Source organism: Equus przewalskii, chromosome 27, assembly GCF_037783145.1.
Source record: "Equus przewalskii isolate Varuska chromosome 27, EquPr2, whole genome shotgun sequence".
NCBI classification, from domain to species: Eukaryota; Metazoa; Chordata; class Mammalia; order Perissodactyla; family Equidae; genus Equus; species Equus przewalskii.
The window spans coordinates 39,865,152-39,877,438 of NC_091857.1; the positions used below are offsets into that span (position 1 = coordinate 39,865,152).

The 12,287-nt window shown below is 53.3% G+C and overlaps 1 protein-coding gene across 2 annotated transcripts; it reads right to left on the reverse strand.

Annotated features, from left to right (window-relative positions):
* Positions 1 to 622: 622 nt before the first annotated feature.
* On the reverse strand, positions 623 to 10,460 carry SUMO3 (small ubiquitin like modifier 3). Of its 2 annotated transcripts, XM_070597707.1 has the most exons (4): positions 10,044 to 10,460; positions 4,544 to 4,672; positions 3,595 to 3,666; positions 623 to 2,006 (listed from the first exon to the last, which is right to left on the reverse strand). In XM_070597707.1, exons 1-4 carry the CDS (start codon positions 10,062 to 10,064, stop codon positions 1,914 to 1,916), a joined length of 315 nt encoding a protein of 104 aa, XP_070453808.1. In that variant the 5' UTR covers positions 10,065 to 10,460; the 3' UTR covers positions 623 to 1,913. The 2 variants fall into 2 exon arrangements, with proteins under 2 accessions (XP_070453808.1, XP_070453809.1); XM_070597708.1 differs by lacking the exon at positions 3,595 to 3,666.
* Between the last annotated feature and the right edge of the window lie 1,827 nt (positions 10,461 to 12,287).

Consider the following 12,287-nt stretch of genomic DNA (forward strand, 5'->3'; position numbering starts at 1 on the left):
AATGAGCTTTAACCATGTACTTCTACTGGTGTCAATGAATCAAGTGCTAGAGTGGACAAGCTCTGTTTTCCCAGCTGCCCTTCATCTTTCAACGTGTGCTCACCTCACCTGATGGACCAACTAAAACAGCTCAGTCATTTTCAACCCTAGTTTTGTCACAGCATAGTACACTAGGAAATTCTCAGTCAAATTAGTGTCAGTTCTCTTCAGTTTCAAAGCAGGTAAGTGAGCAGGCTGTTGACTGTACAAAGGAAAACAGTGTTATAGTCAAACACCAAAAAACTGAGAGGCCTACACTACTGTCCAGATTCACCTGCCTCTAAAATGTACCCTCTCTTTACACATGTCCAGGAGAGGAAAAGGGTGGTCATGATGCTGGGTCAGCTCAGCCAAGAGCCGCGAGAGCTCGGTGAGGAGTGAGAGGCTGCACTGTGGGAGGAGCACGCTGGGCCCAGCAAGGGTGATCTGCCAGGGGTGCGGAGGGGAGCCAGCAGGGGACTACTTACTTTTCAGCAACTAGCTTTTAAATGAGCCTGTGTGGCATCACTGAATGGTCACTGCAAATACTGAATTGTGACAGTATGCCTCGACCTCCAAATGTAGTATTTAATATAAGCCAAGAGACAGAATACCAAACTATATTTACTGTTTACAGTAGTAAAGGACAACAAATAATGTATAAATTGGTGAATAAACACAACAGAGCCAGCAGACGACCTGCCCACACCCCAACAGCAAAACACAAACGAAATGAGAACATCTTCAGCAAAATTTCAGGCAAGCAAGAGGTGACGGTCGTGGTCACACTGTCCAGGTGACTACACAAGGCAGAGAAGGCCATCAGGCAGCAGTGGGTCCATACAGAAGAACAGCAGAACTATCAAAGTTTAATTGGTACAGATCCCAAAATGTTTCACAGAACTGAAATCGCATACTAACGCATAAACTCCATACCTACTTGGAAGGCGGCGCCACACGAGTCCATGAGAAGAGCATGAAGTCATCTGTCCACGGGCTTCATTTGCTACTTTGAAGTAGCTCTTTTACACAAAAACGTAACTGCAAATTCAGCAATACGTAATCTTATGTGTTTATATATAGACCATAATTATTCATCAGAAGCAAATACTAGAAGAAATCTGAGGCCATGGCACTATTACCAAGTGAGCAATGTGGGGATTACTTTGTTCTATGTGAAGAAAAGCCAATTTGCACTGTGCCACACTTTGCCCATGCAGCATCTCCTAGGCACTGGGCAGTAGGTGATGGGTCCTGGGCCCCTGACCCACCCAAGGGATGCTTAAGGAGCAGGGCGCCCAGGCCCATGTTACTGAAGGACTTTTTACCTTTTAAGAAGCACTCCAGTATCTTCCCTTCAACTTTACCATATTCTGACAAAACTTAAATTTGCAATATTTAGCATTTAAAAAAACCTGTACCTACAAGAAATAGTAAGTGAAAGTTTGTCTCCCATCTCCACCATGCCCCCAAAACTTGTCCAACGGAAGCACCTCCATTGTGGTGGTGGAGTTCTCTACATGATTGGAATAAGCAGTGGGGGTGGGGAGGGGATCAATACCTGGACAAGATCCCCCTCTGGACTCAAAGTAGACATTCAGACCACGAGTGTGGGGGACATCTTATAGGAGAGGGGGAAAAAACAAAAATGAAAGCAAAAATAAACCCCAAAACCTTGCAACTCATTTTGCCTAAACAAAGATGACAACTGAGATTGGCCCGCCTTTGGCGGTGGCTTCATCCCTGCAGAGCGGAGTTGCGCTCGCAGTACGTCAGAGTGGGAAGTAATCCTGGTGGAGGTCCTGGGCTTCTGCAGACTCCTTTGTGATTGGCATGGTCACGTGTTCACTATTCAATAGCAAATGCAAGGACGGCGTCACGTGGGGATGGTCCCTCTAGAGGCTGCACCCCGAGAGGCAGCTGGTCTCCCTCGAGCCCCCTGTCTGCTGCTGGAACACGTCAATGGTGTCTTCGTCCTCCATCTCCAGCTGGCAGGGTCGTTGTGACGGGCACAGCAAGAGAGGGGGAAGCTGTTAGTTTTCTCACCATGATGCACAACCGACTCCCGTGCTCACTGAGCTGTTCCCTGGGCCAGAGCGCCGCCTGACGCACTCCGTGCCACCCTCACGGGTGACGCGCAGGCAAAGCGGCTTAGGTTTGGATTTCAATAAGCCCTACTCATTCACCACGCTTTCCCTAACAAACTCACACAAGAACATCCTAAGTTAAGGACTTTAACTAACAGAGAGAAAAACTGAGTCTCATTAAAAAAATAAACAAGTGTCTAAAATTTTTACTGAAAATTACACGAAGTCAGATTCCATTAGAAATATCCCATGAGCAGCACTGAATCCTAGGGACCAGCAGGGGCCATGCACTTTCTAACAAGTGCAGTAGACCACGCTTGTGAAATCCAGAGCAAACGAAATCACAAAGGATCCACCAGCATAAGGGATCCACTGCTGGCTCCCCTGCCCGCTCCCTCACAACCAGGGCGGAGACAGTGCGAACACCTCCCGCCTGCTTCTCTCTTTCTCACACAGCAGGCACGCGAATATCTCCCTGATCTTTGTCATTCTCTGAACAAAAGGAAGCTTTTGCCAATTTCATACAGAGACTAACCAAGGCCAGAGGCAGTAATGGTTCTCAGAAATGCAGAGAAGTACCGTCTGGGCTGGCAAGGACCCTCTCCTGCTGCAGACACTGCCTGGGCGGTAGCCAGAGTGACAGGCTGGAGGGATAGCTGGGCTCCTAAAGCCAGCAAGCTCCCCACACCGCCCAGGGCAAGCCCTACCCAGGAATCCTCCCAGGGCCGACACTGTCTCAGCAGTGGAGGAGTTCCTAAAGTGGGCAGGTGTAAAATCTCTTGATCTGCAGCCCTTTCACACAAAACAATCAATTCTCACAACTTTGTAAAGGAGAAAAAACATATCATCTCTGCTTTACAGTCAGACAAGACTGAGACTCCAAGAGATCCAGGGGCTCTCGATCAAAGTCACCCCACTGACAGATGACTAGAGCTGCCGCTGGAAGCTCAGCCGTCTATTTCCAAGTCCAGATGCTCTCACCACAGTGGGATGCACCACCACACAAGGGACCGATGCCTGCGGATTTGCGTGTGTGGTGGGCACATGCTTAAGAAAAACTGCTGACTGACAACCATGTGTGTGCATTCTCCTTTCCGCCCACACCCCCATGCATAAGTGCTTAAAGAGCATAAGAATCAAGCCAGTAATTTAGCTACAAATTGACTGACGTTGCAAATTCAGTGTCCAGACTACAGGTGGATGGGAACTGCGTCTGTCCCACACCCTTGTCTGTGAGCCTGGACCGCCTCTGCTGAGCACCCGGCCCTCCTGCTCCACCCTCCTGACACGGAGGATGATTTCTGACAAAGTGCATTTTTCACATTTGAAAAACTGAACTTCAAAATTAAATAATCTAATAATTAAACCCATTAGGAAAATATAAGGTATGCTATATGAGCACCAATCAGTAACTCTCAAATAAGAGTAATCCAAATGGTCACTGCAAATCAGAGGCAGCCTCGAGTGTGCACAAAGCCGGCGCTCATACCTGTGCTGGGGTATCTGTTTCATTAATTGGTTGCCCATCAAACCTGAATCTAATCTGTCTCATTGACAAGCCCTGAAAAGAAAAAGCAATTATCATTAAATATTTCCAGATAACATATTAATCCAAAAAAACCCAAATATTTATATCAGAATTCTGAATATACAGATTTATGAGGTTAATTATAAAAACTCACCAGTGGGCCTACAATCTATTTCATGTGCTGCTCCAACACCAATACTTTCAGACACCACTGTTCCAACATCTTCCGGCCCCTGGTCCCTTGCCCTCAGCCACCCCTCTCACTTCCCTCCAGAAGCCAAGCAGAATTTCTACGCTGTCGGCACCACCATTTCCTACCCTTTAAAAAATTCTCAGAGAGAAACAGGTCAGGTGACAATGAGGCATGTGATAAGCAGACTGCATGAAACTAGGAAGCAGTCCCAAAGATTCTGGCCCTGAGAAAGGCAGCAGGAGGGCACTTTGCATCCGAAAAGGAGCTCATGCAGCCTTTCTGCATCCCGGGAATGGGGACATGGTCAAGGTGCAGAAACATTTCCTTTTCAAGAGCAGTTCTGATTTCACTGAACAGGACAGACAGAATTAAAACACGCATCTCTGCTCCCCCCTGAAGCCCTACTCAAAAAACATAAAGAAAAAGGGCAGAAACAGCAAAGAGAACGAGACAGGGGACCAGCCAGTGGACAAGGGACACACACGCGAGCACACGCACACTGACGCAGACGTGCACAGACACACGCAGGAGTGCACACACACCCCCGATGCACACATGCACACAGACGTGCAAGTGCACTGACACACGTGCACACAGATGCTTCCAGGACAATGGAACTCTGAACAGCCTGGACACTTGGTGACATTAAGTCACTGCTAATCTAAGTTAAAGGAGTCCCTGCTCAGCCTTGGGGGCCGCTCCCAGGGCCCGGCGCACCTGCCTCTCGCAGTACGCCTTCATCAGCTTGCTCAGTGGGGTGTGTCTCTTGATTTTGAACTGGACCACGGAGCCGTCCTGCCCGGCCACCTTCAGGTTGATGTGGTCATTCTCTGTCTTCACTCCCTCCTGCAAAAGAGATGTGAAACGGGGCCTCAACGCCATGTCTCAAAATAACCACCATTTTAAAGGGCAAGTCTTTAGGTAATTGCTGGGGTTTTTTTTAAGTCATTAAAACCAACCTAATTCTTAAAATTCTCCAGCACTCCCAGTCACTCATGCAGTTGTTTTATTTTTACACAGAATTTATTTTTAACTTCTACTTGTTAAGCATCCACATGTAAGGAAATGCAATGCAAATCTACAGAGTTTTCACAGATTGTTAATTCAAAGAAAAAATTTGCTTCACAAATCTAGAACAAAACTGAGAGAAATCCATCTTTTATAAGGTTACTCTCACAAAACCAGGAAAAACACATACTCGTAGCTTATCTATGATTACATAGGACTAGTAAAGTAAAACAAAAACCTTTAGGACAGAGGAAACTACAGCAGGTGCAGTGGTGCCAGGAGGCCCAGCTCGCTGAGCTTTCCCCTCCTGGCACTCATGACAACCTTGCGGGGGCCGCGGCCCTCAAGCAGCTTCTAGTTTCAGTCAGGCGACCTCAAGGGGAGTCATTCAGGGTATTTTACCTTCACGTGACTCACGATATACTCAAAGCTCCGAAACAATTACATAACTGGGGCTCCTTGTCCCCAGGACATACAACGGGCAGTGACGCAGGAAGGCCCAGGCTGAGTGATGCCTGTGACCCGAGCACAACGCCCGGTGGTCCTGCCCCAAAGGGCCAGGGCCTCCCTTACCTGCACTGCGTGGGACTAGGAGCCATTTATTTCTGAACAAAACCATGAAGCTGATCCGAGTCCATCTGAAAGTAGGTTGTGATGGAAATCACGTGTCTTTCGCATGTCCTCCCACTGACACTCCCATCTCTTCCTGGGCGTCATCTGTCATGGGGTCACCTGTCGTGTGGTCATCTGTCCTGTGGCTGAAGGAGCCGCCTACCCTTGGTGCTGAGTGCTGAGCTCCGGGAGGATTCCGCGCTCCCTCTGTGTCCCTGCCCCTTTTCTCCCCTGCGGGGGGCTGGGCCCTGGGTCCCCTCCCTGTGCCCCTGTGAAGCCTCATTCACAGAGGGGACCAGGGTGTCCCTGAGGCCACATCCATGCTGTGGTTCCCAGAGATCCCGAGTGGGCATGCTCTGTCCAGAGCTCCAAGTGGCCGAGAAGTGGCCCCAGGAGGCAAGACTCAAGCAATGGGGCTGAAGGTGGACATCCTGGGGCGACCCTTACCCCCCACTGCAGCCAGGCACCAGCTGGGCCTTCCCTTTCCAGACCGCGGACTCTAATGTGGGGAGAACCAGGCAATGCAAAAAGGGGCACCTGGTGACCTGAGGACAGGATGGAGCTGGGGTCCCCACCCCAGAGACAAAGGATGCATTTGCTTTTTTTTTTTCCAAATAAAGATTTCATTTTGAACTAATTTTACGTTCACAGAAAAGTTGCAAAACAGAGATGGAGAGTGCTCCTGTACACCCTGGCCCGGTTACCCCTTATGTTAACATAGCACACACCTGTGATACACCTGTCACACCTAAGAGGCCAACACTGGCACATCACTAGCAACGGAACCCCACGCTATTTTGGTATTTCACCAGTTTTTCCACTAATGTCCTTTTTCTGTTCCAGGAGCCAAACCACAGTGTCACAATGCATTTAGAGATGATTGTTATTCAATGTTTTTATTGTGTTAAAATACAAGTAACATAAAATTTATCATTTTAACCATTTTCAGTGGTATTAAATATATTCACAATGTGGTACAACCATGATCATCATCCATCTCCAGAACTCTTCCCACCTAGTAAAACTGAAACCCTGTCCCCATCAAACACAAACTCCCCATCCCCGCCCCCGGCCCCTGGCACCCACCACCTACTTTCTGTCTGTGTGAATATGATGATTCTAGGAACCTCATGTAAGTGGAATCATACAGTATTTGTCCTCTTGTGACTGGCTTATTTCACTCAGTACCGTGTTCTCTAGGTTCCTCCACGTCATAGTGCGTGTCAGAATTTCACTCCTTTTTAAAGCTGAATCGTACACATTCCATTGTACGGATGGACCACGGTTCGTTTACCCATTCGTCCGTCAGTGGACACCTGCGTTGGTTCCGTGCTTTAGCTGTTGCGAGTAGCGCTGTGATGAACACGGCTGCGCAGACGTCGCCTTGAGACTCTGCTTCCGGTTCCTTTGGATAAATACTCAGAATGGAACCGCTGGGTCACATGGTGGTTCTAGGTTTAATTTTTTGAGGAAACTCCGTACTGTTTTCCACAGCAGCTGTACCATGTGACATTCCCACGAACAGTGGGACAACAACAAGAGTTCCCCATCCTCACCAGTGCTTTTCTGTTTTTTGGATAGTAGCCATTCCCACAGATGTGAGGTGGTGCCTCACTGCAGTTGTGAACTGCGCTTCCCTAATGATTACTGATGTTGAGCATCTTTTCGTGTTCCTTTTGGCCCTTACACGTTTTCTTTGGAAAAAGGTCTAAAGTCCTCTGCCTAGTTTTGAATTGGTTTGCTTGTTTTTCTGTTGTTGTTGAGTTGTAGGAGTTCTCTATATTCTGGATATTAATCCCTTATCAGGCATGTGACTTGCAAATATCTTCTCCCTTCTGTGGCTGCTTTTGATTCTGTTCATAGTGTCTTTTGATGCACAAAATTTTTAAATTTTCATGAAGTCCAATTTGTCTATTTTTTTGTCACCTCTGGTGTCATATTTAAGAAATCTTTACCAAATCCCATGCCGTGAAGCTTCTGTCCATGTTTTCTTCTAAGACTATTACTCTTTTACGTCTTACGTTTAGGTCCTTGATCCATTTCGAGTTGATTTTGGTATGTGGTGTCAAGGAGGATCCAACATCATTCTTTGGCAGGTAGAGAGAGGATGCATCTGCTTTTTAATGAAAAGATATGGGTGTGTTCAAAACACACAGATGCAGGGACCAGGACACATAACAAGCAGAAGCCCAGGGCAGGGGCTGCAGACTGGGCAGAGGCAGCGGCAGGAGGGGCTCACAGGGCCATGGGCTCCAGCCCCCTCGGCACACTAGTGCAGGCAGGGAAGGCCCCAGGCGCCTCTCCCCTCTAACGGAGGGAAACCAAGAACCAATGGCCTGTCCCTGACCCCTGGTGAATTCCTAATAAACAAGGAGTAAAAGGAAAGAAAGAAACCCTGAAAACAATGACCGCAATTCACTACAGTCAGTCCCCTTCCTCGGCTGTCCAGAGGAGGCAGAAACTGTCTTCCCAACTAAACCACAAGGTTTTCTTTCCAGCCCGATGATAGCCTGGGGGTGCACCCCCTTCCCGCTCCTCTCAGGGCCCAGGGTAGAGAGCAGCTCCTGGAGCCAGGAGCGAGCGACTCAGCAGGCAGCGAGGGCGTGGTAGGCAAGAACGAGGCATGTGAGGCACAACCTTTGGTCGTTTTGAAAGTAGCTAAAAAAGTTAATTCAACTGAATTGGACCAAAGATGTTGAAGATGTGGGAGAATTAAGTTTAAACACACTGAAGAAATGAGTATTATATATATTTCACTGTATCTAAAATTCAATAAGAGGAAGCCACCTAGAAAAACAAAGAAAGGCATTTATATTTGGCCTAGGAGAAGTGGTATAAAAAGCTGAGTTAGCACCAAAATGTAAAGAGCCACGGCGGCTCCAACTGCATCTGGAGGCTTTCCTGGAGTGTGACCTTTTCTCAAAGCACCGCAGGGGAGTGCAGGCTTCCAGTCTCCCTCCTGACCATGGGCTCCGAGACCATGGGCTCCATTCGGGTCCATCCCAACCACAGCTCGGCCTCGCCTGCGCGCTGGGTCAGCGCCGGGCCCCAGTCTCAGCTGCAGAGGGGGGGCAATCTCCAGCACCAGGCTGGCATCAGAGGAAGCCTTTGTGCAAAGCATTCAACTCAACAGCAGATCTGCCACCCCGTCAAAAAACAGACCCTCCAGTGCAGATGAAAAGCTTCAGGAACTGGTTTTTAATAAGAACAGTTACAACCGTGGACCTCCCCAAGGAGTGAGAGCCAATGCTTCGGAGTGAAAAGAGCACACGGGAGAGCCAAATGGGGACGCGTGCAGCACAGCAGAAGGCACCACGGGGAGGGGTGGGCGAAAATCCCCAGGAGACGAGGTGGGGTGGGTGCACACCTGAGAAAGCAATGGGGACTGGTGGGTGCACACCTGACGACAGTGATTTGGGGGGGCCGCACATCTGAGGACAGTGATGGGGAGGGGTGGGCGCACACCTGACGACCGCGATGGGGAGGGGCGGAACGGTGGGTGCGCACCCGAGGGCGCCGCGGCGGGACTTTCCAGGCCGGCAGTGTGCGCGGACAGTCAGGAGGCCTCGCCGCCTGTCCCCAGCCTGCGCCCTCTCCGCGCTCCGCAGTGAGGACTGGGGAGGGGGCCGCGTCGACACGCCTCGGCAGACACGGCCAGGGCCCGACTCGCGTCCGCGGTCCCAACGTGAGGGGCTGCAGTAGGGGAGGGTCTCGGCGAGGGAGGAGGTCCTGAGGGAGGGCGGCCCGGAGAGAAAATAGGGACGCGGGGTTCCAGTCGAAGGGGGCGTTGTGGGGTTACGTCAAGGCTAGGGGACGCCCGGGAGTGGGGTAGCGGCGGGGAACGGGGGACCGTTTCTCCGCGAAGGAGGTGGCAGCGTCCGAGATCCCCGCACTCCGGGGTCCGAGCGCGGGTGAGGGTCGGGGGACCCGATCAAGGGCTCCCGGGGCGGGAGGGTCCAGATGCCGCAGGGTTCCCGGAGTCGGCGGGTGCCGGCGGGGAGAGGGCCGTGGTGGCGGGGCATCTCGGCGAAGGAGAGGTTCCCTGCGAGGGGGCTCTGGGTTACCGGCGCCCCCCCACCCCGGCCGCCCAGCCCTCGGAGCGCCGCGTCGGTCCCACCCCAGACCGCGCGCGTCCCCATTCCGTCTCGGGCGCGGCTCCCGGGGGCGGGGCGGGGCCTAGCCGGGGGCGGGGCCCGAGCAAACGGGGGCGGAGCCTTACGGGGGTGGAGCCTGGGCGGAGGGCGGGGTGGGGCCGGGGAGGCGGGGGCGGAGCCTGGGCGGAGGGCGGAGCCTGGGCGGAGGGCGGGGTGGGGCCGGGGCAGGCGGGGGCGGAGCCTGGGCGGAGGGCGGGGTGGGGCCGGGGAGGCGGGGGCGGAGCCTGGGCGGGGCAGGGCGCCGCCGGGCGGGGGGAGGGGAGCCGAGCGGCGCGGCGCAGGGGGAGGGGAGCGAAGGGTAGGGGGCGCTGGAGGCCCCGCCGGCGCCGCTCTCCCGGGTCCCGGAGGCCGCGCGGGGCGGCGGAAGGCGCCTGGTACGCGAGCGGTGGCGGCGCGGGCGGGGGGCCGAGCCTGGGGACCGGCCCGCGCCCTTTGGTCCTTACCTTGGGCTTCTCCTCGGACATGGCTGCGCGCGGCGGCGGGAGGCGGCGGCGGGGAAGCAGGTAGCGCCGGAGCGGGCGAGTCTCGCTCTCGGCCCGCCGCTCTCCCGCCGCAACTGCTCGCGGGGCCGCGCTTTGCCCCCCAAATCCCGGCGCGCCGGTTGGCCGGCGCGGGGTCACGTGGTTTGTGCGCGTGCACGATGCGCGCGCCCCTGGGCGTCGGGCGCGCGCCCAGCCGGGCTGAAGTTCCAGACCGTTGGAAATGCGTCACGGGGCGGGGCCGGCGCGATCCCGGCCGTCCAGACGCTCCGGTGCGCACAGCAGCGGGGGCGCACTGGGACCTGGGGGTGCACGGGGCACCGGGGCGCACGGAGACCTGGGGGCGCTAGAGCACCGAAGGCCCTGGGTGGCGTTCAGCACAGCTAGGTTCCCAGGGGGTCACACAGGGGCCTGGGGGGAGCTCTGGGCAGCGCGGGGGGCGCTCCGAGAGTCGCGGCCATCAGGCTGGGGCAGTTGTGGGGTCAGGGACCAGGACTGGTGCGTTATCTCCGGACCTGAGAAGAGCCTGTCCGCCTCCTCAGTGCCCTAGTCCACCGACCTGGTTCCGCGCCCACTGTAGCTCAGCCCACCAAGCGCGGGCGCACCCCGTTCTTCCCTGTGTCAGAGGAAAAAAAGAAAATAAGGCCAGTCTGGAGAACCATCTCCAGTGGCCAAAGGGGACCTGGGTGAGTGAGTGGTACCTTGAGAGGCAACCCTTGAAAAGGCTCTCTTCACCTTCACGGAGGAGCAGGAGCCAAACGTCAGGGCATGAAGACCTGTGGGGTGGAGGAGGAAAGCAGTTCAATGCTGAGCCCCATGGGCTCCGTGCGCTGAGGACACATTGCATTTGTTCCTTTCGCAGGCACACACACTTCTAAGTCTGAGTCCTTCATCCAGAGCTGCAGGGGGACAGAGACCTAAGACGGATCAGGGATGTGGAATGGCTCTCTGTCAACTTCTCGCTCCAAGCTTAGCCAGGCTTCACTCTCTGTGGCTTCCTTTTCTCCCCTTTTCTAGTCCCGTTGGGCCTTCTGAACCTGGCCATTGGAAGCTGAGCCCCTGGGGAAGATGGCGGGAGGGGTGCAGGAGGCCCTCTTGTGACCATTTTGCTAACGTTTCAGGAGTGCATACTGCACCAGGTGCCAGGGCTCTACACCTAGTCCTCGAAATAACCCGTTCTGCAGGTGAGGAAGTTGAGGCACTCAGAGCTTCAATTACATGCCTGAGGTCCCAGCGTTGGTAAGTGGTGCAGCTGGGATTCGAGCACAAGCAGTTGATCAGTGAGCTTGACCAGTGTGCTCTCCTGCCTGTCTGGGCTAAGCCAGGGTGAAACCCCCCCAAGACGGGTACTCAGGCGGCCACGGGGAACATGCTAGAGAACGGGGGCCTTAGTCGGGACATCCTTTCAGTGCTTGAGGCATGCATCCTTGAAAGGCCCTGGCTCTTCTTGTCCTCCCTCTCATAATCCTCAGGCCCTCAGATGAAGTGGACCAGTGACAGCTGAAATTTATCTAATGCTGAGGGTGGACCAGATGTGCTGCCAAGCTTTCATCATCCCACTCCAGCCTCACAATACTCTGGAGCAAGGACCCTCATGATCCCTGTTTTGTCAATTAGGGAACGAAGGTTTGGGGGAAGACGGACAGCACAGAGTCGTGCAGCCAGGAAATAGCAGGGTCTGGATTTGAACCTAAGAGGCTGAACAGTTCGCATCCCGTCTGAGTAAGGCCCAGCCGACCAGGTTCCCCTCATTTCCTGTTAAAATCACAAAGCCATGGAGCCAAGTTTTCATGGACTTTAATTTCACAAACCATCTTTGACTCTTAAAAATCCAATTTCTTGGCTAGAGGAGAAGGGGGCTCCCCAAAATTGGGCTGCCATGTCACAGGTTGATGACGTCTCTCCATGAAAGGTGTGGTCAGAGCGAACCTCCTATGTCAGTCAGGTCCAAGGTCTCTTTTATCCTGGAATCAGGACCGTGACTCATCTTGGTGAAAGGCTCTCCAGGTAGAACGGTCAGCTCTAGCTGTGCTCCTAGGAGAGGGGAGCCTCCAGGAACCAGAGCCTTCCAGGACAGAGATGGACAAGGGGGATCAGAACCAGCACCCCCACAAGATTGTTGGCTCTGGTGGGCAGTGTTTGTACCCATCATCCGTCGTTGACTAAGACACCATCAATTATAAAGCATGACATTGTGTGTGCCACAAA

What these genes read in the sequence shown, in the direction of transcription:
- SUMO3 (XM_070597707.1), bottom strand. Translation starts at nt 10,064, where the DNA reads ATGTCCGAGGAGAAGCCCAAG. An exon ending in TGTCCGAGGAGAAGCCCAAG is followed by an intron (nt 4,673 to 10,043) that starts GTAAGGACCAAA and finishes TCTCTTTTGCAG; the next exon opens with GAGGGAGTGAAGACAGAGAA. An exon ending in AAACAGATACCCCAGCACAG is followed by an intron (nt 2,007 to 3,594) that starts GTATGAGCGCCG and finishes CGACCCTGCCAG; the next exon opens with CTGGAGATGGAGGACGAAGA.